General features: G+C 32.3%; 2 protein-coding genes and 1 long non-coding RNA gene across 5 annotated transcripts; 1 reads left to right on the forward strand and 2 right to left on the reverse strand.

Moving 5' to 3' along the window:
* Positions 1–220: 220 nt before the first annotated feature.
* On the reverse strand, positions 221–2,943 carry LOC107018806 (probable RNA-binding protein EIF1AD). Its single transcript, XM_015219383.2, has 4 exons — positions 2,715–2,943; positions 1,699–1,774; positions 1,422–1,548; positions 221–599 (listed from the first exon to the last, which is right to left on the reverse strand). Exons 1-4 carry the CDS (start codon positions 2,829–2,831, stop codon positions 425–427), a joined length of 495 nt encoding a protein of 164 aa, XP_015074869.1. The 5' UTR covers positions 2,832–2,943; the 3' UTR covers positions 221–424.
* A 1,736-nt stretch (positions 2,944–4,679) lies between these two features.
* LOC114077363 lies at positions 4,680–5,211 on the forward strand. Its single transcript, XR_003578672.1, has 2 exons — positions 4,680–4,788; positions 4,864–5,211. It is a non-coding gene; the product is annotated as an uncharacterized LOC114077363 (long non-coding RNA).
* A 4,213-nt stretch (positions 5,212–9,424) lies between these two features.
* Positions 9,425–12,088, reverse strand: LOC107018668 (transcription elongation factor TFIIS-like). 3 transcript variants are annotated; one of them, XM_015219209.2, is made up of 3 exons: positions 11,873–12,088; positions 11,604–11,776; positions 9,425–10,608 (listed from the first exon to the last, which is right to left on the reverse strand). In XM_015219209.2, the coding sequence occupies exons 2-3, from the start codon at positions 11,766–11,768 to the stop codon at positions 9,748–9,750; spliced, it is 1,026 nt and encodes a 341-aa protein (XP_015074695.1). In that variant the 5' UTR covers positions 11,769–11,776; positions 11,873–12,088; the 3' UTR covers positions 9,425–9,747. The 3 variants fall into 3 exon arrangements, with proteins under 3 accessions (XP_015074695.1, XP_027773160.1, XP_015074694.1); XM_027917359.1 differs by having other exon boundaries at positions 11,604–11,781; XM_015219208.2 differs by having other exon boundaries at positions 11,604–11,772; positions 11,873–12,086.
* Positions 12,089–12,498: the final 410 nt, after the last annotated feature.

Here is a 12,498-nt window from a genome sequence, read left to right on the forward strand (position 1 = left end):
TAGCCAATGCATGCAGAATTGCATTTCTTGCATTTGCAAGACCCTATTGAGGAATCATTCAACAATAACCACAAATATTGTCAACTTTCTCCATCATGATGGGTCTTTCCTCTGTGCTAATGCACATTATATCACGACTTAATTTCAAACTGGAAAACGCGCAACCTTCATAGTCAGGATATGAATGAGAAGAAGTCTGTATGTTATTTTCAAGATGAAATTCACAAAAGGGCATAAATGGCATATTATAAAACAAACACTGCAAAACTTAAAAAGGAATTTACAAATTGCTTGGCATGTTAACTATATCAAAGTCACTTTAATTCATACAGATTCCAAAATTTAATTAGCCTAAGGACACAACAATGTTTTTACTCTTAGTTGCTTTATCCACAAAAAGAAGGTATGAGTTACAATGCCATGATCAAGAATCAGAATCTGAATCAGATTCCGTCGCCATCTGAAAAGGATTTACTCTGTTTGTATTAGATTCTAAAGGAGGAAGTCCATCATCATCACTTGAGTCTTCATCCTCTTCAATCTGTGACACTATATCTTGCTTTGAGCTCTCTACTGCTATGGATTTGAAAATCTCTGGCCTGCATAAGAAGGTTTACGGAGCATTAAGCTATTTGAAAATGTTAAGTTCCCTTGCTTCATGCTTTTCCTTTAATTTTCTGTATGGGGTGTTGCGGAGGGGAGAACAGTAAGCAGTAATACGACCTTCCAAAAGAACATATTGTCTCCAAAGACAGACTCTTTTGCGTATATCAAAACTAGGGACTGTCAAGTATGGTTGTACTCGTATCTCGATTCTTTCCCTGTGCAGAGGGGGAAAAAGAAATGTGCCAAAAACTTTTATGGGGCAATAATATACATCTAGGCTAGGTGCCGCGAGAGTCTTTATGTTGTAATCCAAATGGCAACTACTATAACAAAACGAACTGAATAATTGGTGAAAAAGAAGTTTAAAATCTCCCAAAATGATGGATGTGAAAATACACATTCAAAATTAATTGACTCCTACAGCCCATATTTCAGTGGAAACACAAAATCCAAGGAAGAAACACGACATTGCTTCAAATCAGCAAAATTGGGGGGTTTTCCCTGTCAGAACATCAATGATCAACAACAACATAAACAGTGTGATCGCACAAGTGAAGTTTGCAGAGGTTGGTGTATGCATATCTTACCCTATCTTTGTGGGGTAGAGAGGTTGTTTCCGATAGACCCCGAGGACAAATCAATGATCAATCTTAAAATTTCACATGATTAGAAGGTGGGAGTAAACATAGGACCCTCAGAGCAGCTCTTTGAAGTCATTTTCAGAGGAGTAAGACCATTTCATTCTGATCTAAAGATATATATTAAACCAAAAACGAAGGGTGATAGTAACATTTCTTTGAATATTAGGTTCTCACCATTCTGCAGACTTCTGAAGCACACGAACTTGTTCAAAATAGAGTACCTTCGTAACAACACATCCCACTTTTCTACCTGATTCAACAGCTTCCTCTCGCCCACTCTCATCAACCACAACAAAGTTGCCTATTCATTTAGTTGACAAAAAGAATAAATAGTGAACTGAAAGAAAACAACTTTACATCCTTCTCACATAATCAATGACATGATGAGCATTACTAAATCGACAACTAGATGAACAAAATTCCCAAATTCTAGAGGATTATATGATCAAACCTCGTTTTATCCACATGCTCTTCTGGAATTTAGCTGGAAATATTGCTAATGAATTTTCACCTTTCGCATCCATTACCTTCGCAATAAGAAAAAATGGAATTTTGAGAACAAGAAGCTCATAGATAAAAAATGAAATCTTAAACAGATATGAAAGAATGAACATGAACTCACAATAGAAAAAACTGAAATTTGAGACAAAATGGCTCAAACCCTAATAATAAAAATGCATTGAAAAGCAGATACTTAAGAAAGAACATGACTTTACAATAGCAAATATTGAATATTAAGACGGAAAGCTCATACCCAGTGAGTTCTTAAACAGATACCAAAGAATGAACATGAACTTACAGTAGGATATATTGAAATTCTAAACCAGAAATCTCAAACCCAAATCAAAACAGTGCACTGTAACACACAAAGAAAGAACATGACATGAATTTACCAGAGGAAAAATTGAATCTTGAGACCAAAAAGCTCAACAACATACCCAGTGCAATCCCACAAGTACGGTCTAGGGAGGTGGTGTGTCCGAAGCCTCACTGCTTCCTTGTGAAGGCGGAGAGACTATTTCCAACAGTGAAGGCGGAGAGACTATTTCCAATAGACCCCCAGCTCGAGTAACAGCAATATACCCCATGAAATCTCACAAGTGGGGTCTTCCTCGTAGACCATAAGCAGACTTACCACTACCTCACCTCAGCTCAAGTAAGCATATCCAAAATCAAGTATGTAAAGCAAGCTCAGAAAGCTCAAACCGAGTAAAAAAATGAATTCTTAAACAGATACCAGAGGAATTAACTCGAACATACAGTAGAATATGCTGAAATTCTAGAACAAAAATCTCAAACACAAATCAAAACAATGCACTGTAACAGAGACATTAAAGAAAGAACATGAATTTACAATAAGAAAAATTGAATTTTGAGACAGGAAAACTCATACCCAGATCACAAAAATGAATCATACAACAGATAATTAAAGAAAGAAGAAGTATTTACAGTAAAAAGAAATCATACTTGAATAAGATTGGAACCTCGAAGGTCGACAACTTGCATAATGCTTTGACCTTGTTCAATGGTAAAATTGTCTTCCTCAATAGCCCTTTTCAAATTCTTCCTTCCTCCACTTTTCATGGCTACCTTCAACTGAAATTTTCTCTTCTTAGCTTTCTTCTTCTTCTTCCCCAAATTGTAAGCACTCTGTAAACCCTAAAAAGCCTTAAGCTTCAAATTGATCTTCTTTTCACTAATTAGCTTGAGATTAATTTACTTATAAATTAGTAAATGACTAGAATACCCTCGAAGACTTTGATCCAATTGTTACCTGAATATACAACTTAAGTTTACATATTCTCCATATTTCCCTTATTTTTTTAAAAAATACTAAAATTCCTATTTTTTAATAAATTTAATCTAACAGATACATTATTAAATTAGAATCCTAATAAATCCTAACCAATTAAATCTTACCCCTAATTTTACTCTTTATTTTCCCCAAATAAAGAACTTATTTACATCACTCCCAAAATTAATGCATCAATTTCTCAACTGTTCATCTTTTCAATTTTGAAAATTAAAATTTGTGCTCTCCGTCTGTCAGCCTTCGTCTAATCTGTCCGCTATTTTTGTCTACTCTGTCAGCCTTTGAAATTCAAAATTGTGCTCTCCGTCCGTCCGCCTTCGTCTAATCTGTCCACCATTTTTGTCTACTCTGTCCGCCTTTGAAAATCAAAATCGCCAATTTCGTCTACTCTGTCCGCCATTTTCGTCCAATATTCTTGAAAGGTATTGTGTTCTTCTTCGATTCTCTCTTTTCATTCTTCTATTTTTCTAATATTTCATGGATCATCCGTCATTTAGTATTGGGATTACTCAAATAATCACTTCAAACTCTAAACAAATCTATATTTTTGAAGATCCGAAATTGGTTGAAAACAAGTCTAAGAGCTTGCATAATCTTCTAAAAATGGATAAGCAAAGTTCGAAGAAGCATAAAACACAAAAAGAGGCACATGCAAAGACACCCAAGAAAAGGGGTAGAAAGCTTGCAATGGTCATATCCAGACCTCCACTACCATCGGTACGTATTTCGATTTTATTTTTTTTTTTGTAAATTTTTTTTGTCACATGCAATGACTTTTCTGTATTATCAGAAAAAATATTTTTATATTTTTTAGATTATTTATTTGATACAGAAAATACTATTTTTTTTGTACATTTTGTTTATTAAGTATGACTAATGTATAAATAAGTTGAAAATAAAAAAAAAATTATGTAAATCAAAACCCAGTTGCCCCTCTTCTTGGTTGTCACCTCTTTTTGGGGTTTATGCTTATTAGATCTTTAATAAGCATATAATGTTAATTTCCTGTATCAATTATCACATATAACATATAATGTTGTTTTCCAATTTATCAGATATAGTATATTTGATCATGTTGTTGTCTAAAGTGTATGTAAATTTAAATTTCAAATTATAGAGAATATGTAAACTTAAGTTTAAATTTCAAATTATAGAATTATATGTATGTTTGAATCAACATAAGTATCATTATAACTGGTTTGCATTGTGTTGTTACAATTATGTATCAAGCACAATTTATGTTTCATGTATCATGTTAAAGTTTGTCGTTTAATAAAGTATCAAGTAGACAGACTTATAACTGTAGTTACACTTATGTATCAAGTACAACTTTGCATTTTTTGTATCATGTTAGGCTATAAAGTGTCTGTTAAGTATCATTTTGACTGACTTATGATATGTAGTTAGAATTATGTATCAAGTTTATTTTTGCATTTTATGTATCATATTAACAACTTTGCATTTTTTGTATCATGTTAGTATCAAGTAGACAGACTTATAACTGTAGTTACCTTTATGTATCAAGTACAACTTTGCATTTTTTGTATCATGTTAGGCTATAAAGTGTCTGTTAAGTATCATTTTGACTGACTTATGATATGTTGTTAGAACAGAATGGACAGCATTGGATGCATATAAAGACAAGAAAACTGGAGAACTTTTGGGTCCACAACATTCGTTTAATGTGGAGTTTGCTCAAGACAACATGCAACAAATAAGTGATAGCCTGTGAGTATTGTTTATTATTTTATTTTATTTTTTGTATCTATTTCATCCTTATAATTAATCTTATTGTTTTTGTAGTGATTGCGGACTGTTCGTAGTTGTATATGCAGAATTTCTGAGTGACAAAATCAACATGTCATGTAATAGTTTTGAGAGTAGCTATCTTCGCAAAAGATATGCGATACTTTTATTGAAGTATGGTCTCGACAAGATGAATGCTGGATATGTTAGCAACAGTGATGACCCTTCAAGAATGAAGAATGTATTAAACCCATCATCTGAAGATGAAATTGTTAATGTAGGCTAGTTAGTTTTCAATGTTTGATTTTTTTTGTTTTGTTTTTTGGAGTTAAACAAGATGTTTGAAGTATTTATTAACATAACAACACATATTGTTAAATTATGAAAGTGTTTTGATTTTTAAAATTGTTTATTCTATTACTTTAATTTTATTTTTATTACCGTTATGAATTCAGGAATTATGTATACTGTTAGTGGGACACATTAATGTCATTATTGTATCAAAACTATAATAATAATTACATTAATGTAATTATTGTCATAAAAAAAACACTTATTATATATACGTAAATATATTGCATGATACAAAAAAAGAAAATGATATACGTAATTATATTTTGTATATGATACATGAAATATCAAAATATATAATATCACAAACAGTGATACTAGTTATTACACTTGATACACGCCAGTTTTTTTTTAAAAAAAAATTAATATCTTTTGTACAAATAAGATATATTCAGTACTATGATTTATATATATTACGAACAATTATTTGCCCTTCAAAATATGAAATTTTTTTAAGTATCTACACACATGATACTATATTACTAAATTAAATTAAATTAGAACTGACAATAATTTGGGTGAAATATCCGCAATTAATATTGATTAAAGTAAGTTTGAATAAGGATTATAAAATAAAGTATTTGATACATAAATATAATGTAAAATTTAAATAGAGTTTAACAAAAAAAAAAGAATTAGAGAACACATTGCCAAATGATCAAATAAATTTATTGAATCAGAATTTATGTGTAACAGTGGAACCAAATGCTACACTATTACATTTATTAAAGGAACTCCTGAAACATATTCATTATGAATCTTTTGGAAAGAAAGTACATGTTCTTCTATTGTGACCTTCTTGTCCACATCGTCCACAACAATTCGTGTTCCCGCTTAGATTCATATATAAAATATTTTCCCCAACCACTATTGCTGAGATTAGATTCATATATGAAATATTTTCCCCAACCACTATCTCATCACTTTTGTATTGATTGTATGTAACATCACTCTCCCATATTCCTGAATGCCTTAGCAATATCGTAATATTCATTACGAAAACGGATACAAAATTACCTTCAAGGAAATTTTGAATATCGTATCTGCCAAAAAAAGGGAAGATCACTAATGAAAAATTATAATTTAATTTAGAGTTTTATATTGGATAAAACTGATTTTGAAACACACAAGTTAATGCCTTTTTTTATGGGATTAATAATTGTAGCATATTAAAAGTAGGAATTAATTCAAATTTCAGTTTTTAATCCCCCAAATCACTCAACAAACGGATAAAATGGCATAATATATAATGTATCCGACTGTTTTATTATGTATCAGAAACTTCTTAAAAATAAGGGATTTTTTGTAAATTGAAAAAGAGTAGGGATAGGAGGTAATTTATGTTTTACACTATGTGATTTACATAATTTTTACTATTTTTTTTAATTATCTGTGTGTTGTTCGGGTCAATTTTCGCGCACCTTAACTATTTCACATATTAATTATCACTTCCATTGGAACCAGAAACAATTATTAATTGACTATATTCACATCTCAATTAATTTCACGAAATCTTTGTTATCTCTCACCAAAAGATTTATGAGGAACTTTCACATATAGATACTCAAAATATTTTAACTACGCTCCATAGATTTAGTTTGCTAATTACGATTTGTAGGTACATGTTATAGGGAGGAGAGTGGCGAGCGAGACTAGAAGAGGGGGAAGATTACGATTTGTAGGTACATGTTATAGGGAGGAGAGTGGCAAACGAGACTGAAAGAGGGGGAAGAGGCGCGTTAGAGAGGGTAGAGAATGGGGTGAATTGTATATATATATTTATCGGTTAGATAATTGTATAGATTTAACTGATATACATATGTATTTGTATATCTCGAGAGCGAGATCGGGAGAGAGAGGAGAGAGGTGAGCAAGAGGGGCAATAATTCGTATAATTCACATCTCATTGTGTAATTATCGGGTAAGTTTGTATAATTCGTCGATTTTTTGTTTAATTGAGTAATATAAAGTATGAAACTATACAAATACGATAAAATTCAAAATTACAAATTGATACAAACATAAACATATGAACATTACACAATTATACAAAATACATTATATAAATTATATCATACAAAATTCAAAATTTACACGTTTATACAAACTTTAAAAGTTATACAAAAAAAAAACTGAAGGTATATGGTGATAATACTGAAAACCCAAAGGAAATCATTGTCATACACAAATACAAACCATCGTATACAAAGACAAATCAAACGAAAAAAATTGTTAGTTGCTAATTATAAAAGTGTGGCGAATTATACAAACATGCCTAATTATAGAAACTCGAAGTTAACCCACATAATTAATGGTTAATATTAGTCGTGAGTGGTAATTATATAAAATTATAGTTATGCTGACTAATTAAGTAGTATAATCATTTCAAATGCCACCAATTTTTATCATTTAATATTTGAAATAGAGCATTATGACTGTTTCATCAGAGACTAGTATAGTTGTAAATAAGAGAAATTTCGAACATTCATAATTTTAACTTTAGATGTTAGTTTCAGGTATGGAAACACTCTATTTCACAGCCCATACCTCATTTGAACTTATAAGTACCTACAATATCCATTTCAACGAAGACATGTAATTTATTAAATTATCACAAACACCCACAAAAAATATTAGTAAAAGACTACATGCAATCAATGTGTGACTCTCTTGAAGGCAAACAATCTATACTACAATATCTATTAGTACGTAATAAATTAGGTGAGTTTTGACGTATAAAAATTATAGGTCAATGAGTTTCTTTCAAATGCCACCGATTTTTTAATATTTAATGTTTGAAGTAACACATTATGCCATTTTACAAAGATTAGTGTGGTCGTAAATAAAAGAAACTTCCATCGTCATCATTTTGACTTTAGATATTAGTTTCGAATATAGAAAAAACTCTATTTCACGGTTCATACCTCATTTGAACCTATAAATACTTATAATTACTCATTCGAAGTAATACACATAATTTATTAAATCATCACAAACACCCCAAAAAGAATTGGTCAAAAAACTATATGTAATCGATGTTTGCCTCTCTTGAAGGCAAACAATGTCTACTAACATATCTTTTAGTACGTAATGAATTAGGTGAGTCATGACATATGCAATTGTAAGTTAACGAGTTTTCTTTCAAATGCCACCGATTTTGTCTCATTTAATGTTTGAAGTAAAACATTATGATCATTTTACCAGAGACTAGTGTAGTCGTAAATATGAGAAACTCCGAACGTTCATAATTTTTGCTTTAGATGGTAGTTTCAAAAATAGAGAAACCCTATTTTACTGTTCATATCTCATTTGAACTTATAAATACCTATAATTACCTTTCGAACTAACATACATAATTTATTAAAACATCATAAACAATCACAAAAAATTTTGGTCAAAAAACTACATGTATTCAATGCGTGTCTTTCTTGAAGACAAACAATGTATATTACCATATCTTTCAGTACATAATGAATTAGGTGTGTCATGACATACAAAATTGTAGGTCAATGAGTTTTCTTTCAAATGCCACAGATTTTATATCATTTATTATTTGAAGTAAAACATTTTGACCATTTTACCAGAGACTAGTGTAGTTGTGTACATAAGAGAAATTTTGAATGTTCATAATTTTGACTATAGATTTTAGTTTCGAATGTAAAAAAAAAAATTATTTCACGGTCCATGCCTCATTTGAACTTATAAACACCTAACTATCCATTTGAACTAACAGACAACTTATTAAATCATCAAAAACACCAACAAAGAATTTTTGTCAAAAAACTACATGTAATCAGTGGTGCCTCTCTTGAATACAAACTATGTATACTATCATTTCTTTTAATACGTAATGAATTAGGTGAATCATGACAACCGTGTAATTTTCCCAATAGTTTATAGGGCATAGGTTTTTTTAAGTGATTGGATGCTTACTTTGGCCCGACTAAATTGTATCAATTTTTTTCACTTCCTTTTTATGTTTAATTTTTATCCTCAAACTCAAAGATAATAATCTCAATTTTTGTTCATGCTCCTGATTTTATTAAAAATTAACGTATTATTAATGTTATCTGTAATTATGACCTAATTTAGCAAGACATAAGTTTAGAGAAGACACAAGCTGTGTAAATTTATTAGACACAAGTTTAAAGAATTGTATAGTATATAATTTGCTTTGATTTTAGAGTACTTTTGTAGGATTGCGAAACTAAACTTATGCCTAAATGGGATAACTGTGCAAGAAATTTAAGTGATAATAATAATAATATACCAAATGAAAACAGGCAATAGTTGCTCAGAACCACATCTAATAATTTTATTGTTTCTTTCAAATACATTGCATTTTCTGTAGAGCAAATTCCTATCCTAGAAATGAGAAAAATACAATGTCATAACATCTAGCAACAGTAAAATAAGTTTGGCGCATATTGACATCACCTTCAAGAAGAAAAATGAAACAATTTACTAGGGACTATGTCATGGCTAAGAGAGGTACCCTATGAAGCTCACTAAATGGACATACTAGCTCGAATTTAGCAGAACTTCCAGCGATTTTGGCAGTTCACACATGTCACGTATGTGGTCATAGGTTCATCTGCACTCCGCGTTTGCATCTGATAGTAGGTGTTGACTCTTCTTACACCTACCACACTTGAACTTATCAGTACTAGCCTGTACAGGAGCTCCGCGTTCACTATTGAATAACGCTTTTTCCTTGATTTTCTCGTTCTGCTTTTGCCTTTCTTCGCTTGCCATATCTTCTGGCGCCAAATCAGTAATAGTACGAGGAGAGAACTTCCCCAGAAGAACTTTTCTCCGAAAATCTTGATTGTTTTGATCCTTAATATTAAACATTATAGACCTGTACTTAAACTTCTGGGCACCATTAGATCTACCCCACTTCTCAAACATTGCAGTCTCTACCTGAACAGCAACTCTATACGGATCACATGCATTTACCTCATCCCTCAATTCCTCGTCAACTTCACCTGAGACTTTGCATAAAGCCTCTGCAAGGAGTTCCCGAACTTTGTCCCGCACAGAATCTTTGCAATAAATTAGAGCGCCCAACTTTGGCGGAGCAGCACCTGCCACATTAGAGCTACTCTTTTCAGTCTTCAGAACAATAACGCGTTCAACCTTTTTCTCAGCAAAGGCACTTTCTGTGTTTACTACTTCCTCAATTTTTGAAGTCATCCTTTCGACCTTAACATCATCAACCCTAGACACCTTTTCAACCTTCACCGACTCTGCTCTCTGAGATTTAGTGGTTCCATTAGCAGTAGCACCAGCAGATTCATCTTTTACAGATTCCCCATTCACTCCATTGCTGTTCTTATTTTTCAGTGTTTCTCTTACGATTATATTCTTCCAGTTCTGAACCACATCAGATGCCAAAGCCTGGATCTTCTCCCTTGGATGTTTTGTCAATTGTCGAAGACGCTTACCCACCTGAAACATGTTTCCTTTATGTCAAACACAGAAAAGTCATCATATGCTTCTCACTAACATCAAGTGATAGGTTGTCACCGTGAACAATAAGCCTGACCAAAAACATACAAATTGTACAAAAATCATGTAATGTTTATCAACAGATGTCTATAAATCCCTCCGAGGAATGGAACCTCTCTTCAGATGGAGGAGCATAATTTCTATACCAACTTGAACCCCTCCCAAATAAAAAACAAACAATGAAGGAGAAACAATGACACAGACAACAAAGCATAATTGGAAAATGATGCAGACAAACATATCTGAAAAATATCTCTTTCCCTGTATGGTCATTGAGGGGATTATTTTTATCAGATTTGCTGGGTGAAAAATTCTTTAAAATTTTCCGATTCAGTTTCAAACTTGATATTTTTTTTCTAAAAAGGTGCAATTTTTTTTAGATTCTTTGAGAAACAAGCAATCTTCCAACCAAAAGCTACAGAACACATCTCCTCAAACATTAAACATCAAAATTGGAGACATCTAACACTAATTTTTATAACGGTGGTATACAACCAACTTGCGCGCAGATCAACTAATCTACTTCTGCTACCTTCCACTCCTATCAGTAGAGGTCCTAGCAACTCTATTCACCGGGTTGACAGCACCTCCATTAAATCTATATCCGCTACCTCTCAACTCAAAACAGCAGAGTTCTGGTAACTCTAATTCACCAAAACTTGGATGAAACCACCAAGTGTTTTTGCTTCCTCTATGATTTCCACCTTAATCTCCCATAAACCCTTCCAACTTAATCGTCACACGACATCTTTCGTAGGCATTTATCAGTTCAATTTTTTCCGAAGTTTGAAAATTTACAACTGCAATCCTTCTATAATCCAGAATCGTTCAATATATACACGATAAACAGAACCTTGTGTATCCGAAATTACTTATCACATTCTAGGTCAAAAATCAAAACCAAAAATAAATGCTAAGGAAGAATGTAGCATTACCTGTGTAGATACGAGAACTTGATAATTGACAGGAAACTTCTTAAGCTGCTTCAAAACGTCAAGACACCTACTCTCCTCCGGCGACGAATCCGCACCGCCGTCTACCGCAGCTTCATCCGCGGCTCGTTTTACCTTCTCGAACAGCTCAACTAGTTCCTTCTCCATACTTCTATCTCCATTATACAATCAACCGAAAATTCAACAACAATAAAATTAGTAAAATTCCAAAATAAAAATATACAAAGTAACAGGTTGAGAATTTCACGTACAACTCGATAAATGTGAAGCCGGAATTGAACCCGCCGCCGCGAAATTTGACGGCCGACTGAAACCCTAGCTTTGATTACAGTAAAAAATAAATTGAAGAGGAGAGGAGATGAAAGAGATTGTTGGCGGCACGTATGAGTAATCGGACGGCTGTGAAAGTAGATTGATGTATGATCAGACGGTGTAGGATTGACGGGTGTTTTACCAATTTGGGAAAAAATCTTTAGTAAATAAAATAGTGAGAAGTATTCCTATTTTCTAAGGAATTGAGAAAACAATAGGTCTTGATGATGAGAGCTAGAGCTCTCAAAGAGTTCGACCCGCGAAGCCGGCCCAACTCAATTTTTGAATTAAGTAGGATAGAGTTTAATTTTTTTGGCCTACTTAAAAACGAGGTTTTTTAGTTTAGTCTTTCTTGGCTCGCTGGTCTTGTAGATCCAACCTGCAAGCTTCTAGAGTCAGCCCGTGGGCTATGAATATTTAAAAATATTATATGTATATATTAGGGTTCTATTGTAAATGTTTTATCAATAAATATGTTAAAAATATAAAAAAAAATCAAGTCTTTTAAACTAACTTGTTTTTTGTGGGAGGAATGGTTGAATGATGAACATTTTTTCGCTAAATC

The sequence above is a fragment of the Solanum pennellii genome, chromosome 5, assembly GCF_001406875.1.
Source record: "Solanum pennellii chromosome 5, SPENNV200".
In the NCBI taxonomy this organism is placed as follows: Eukaryota; Viridiplantae; Streptophyta; class Magnoliopsida; order Solanales; family Solanaceae; genus Solanum; species Solanum pennellii.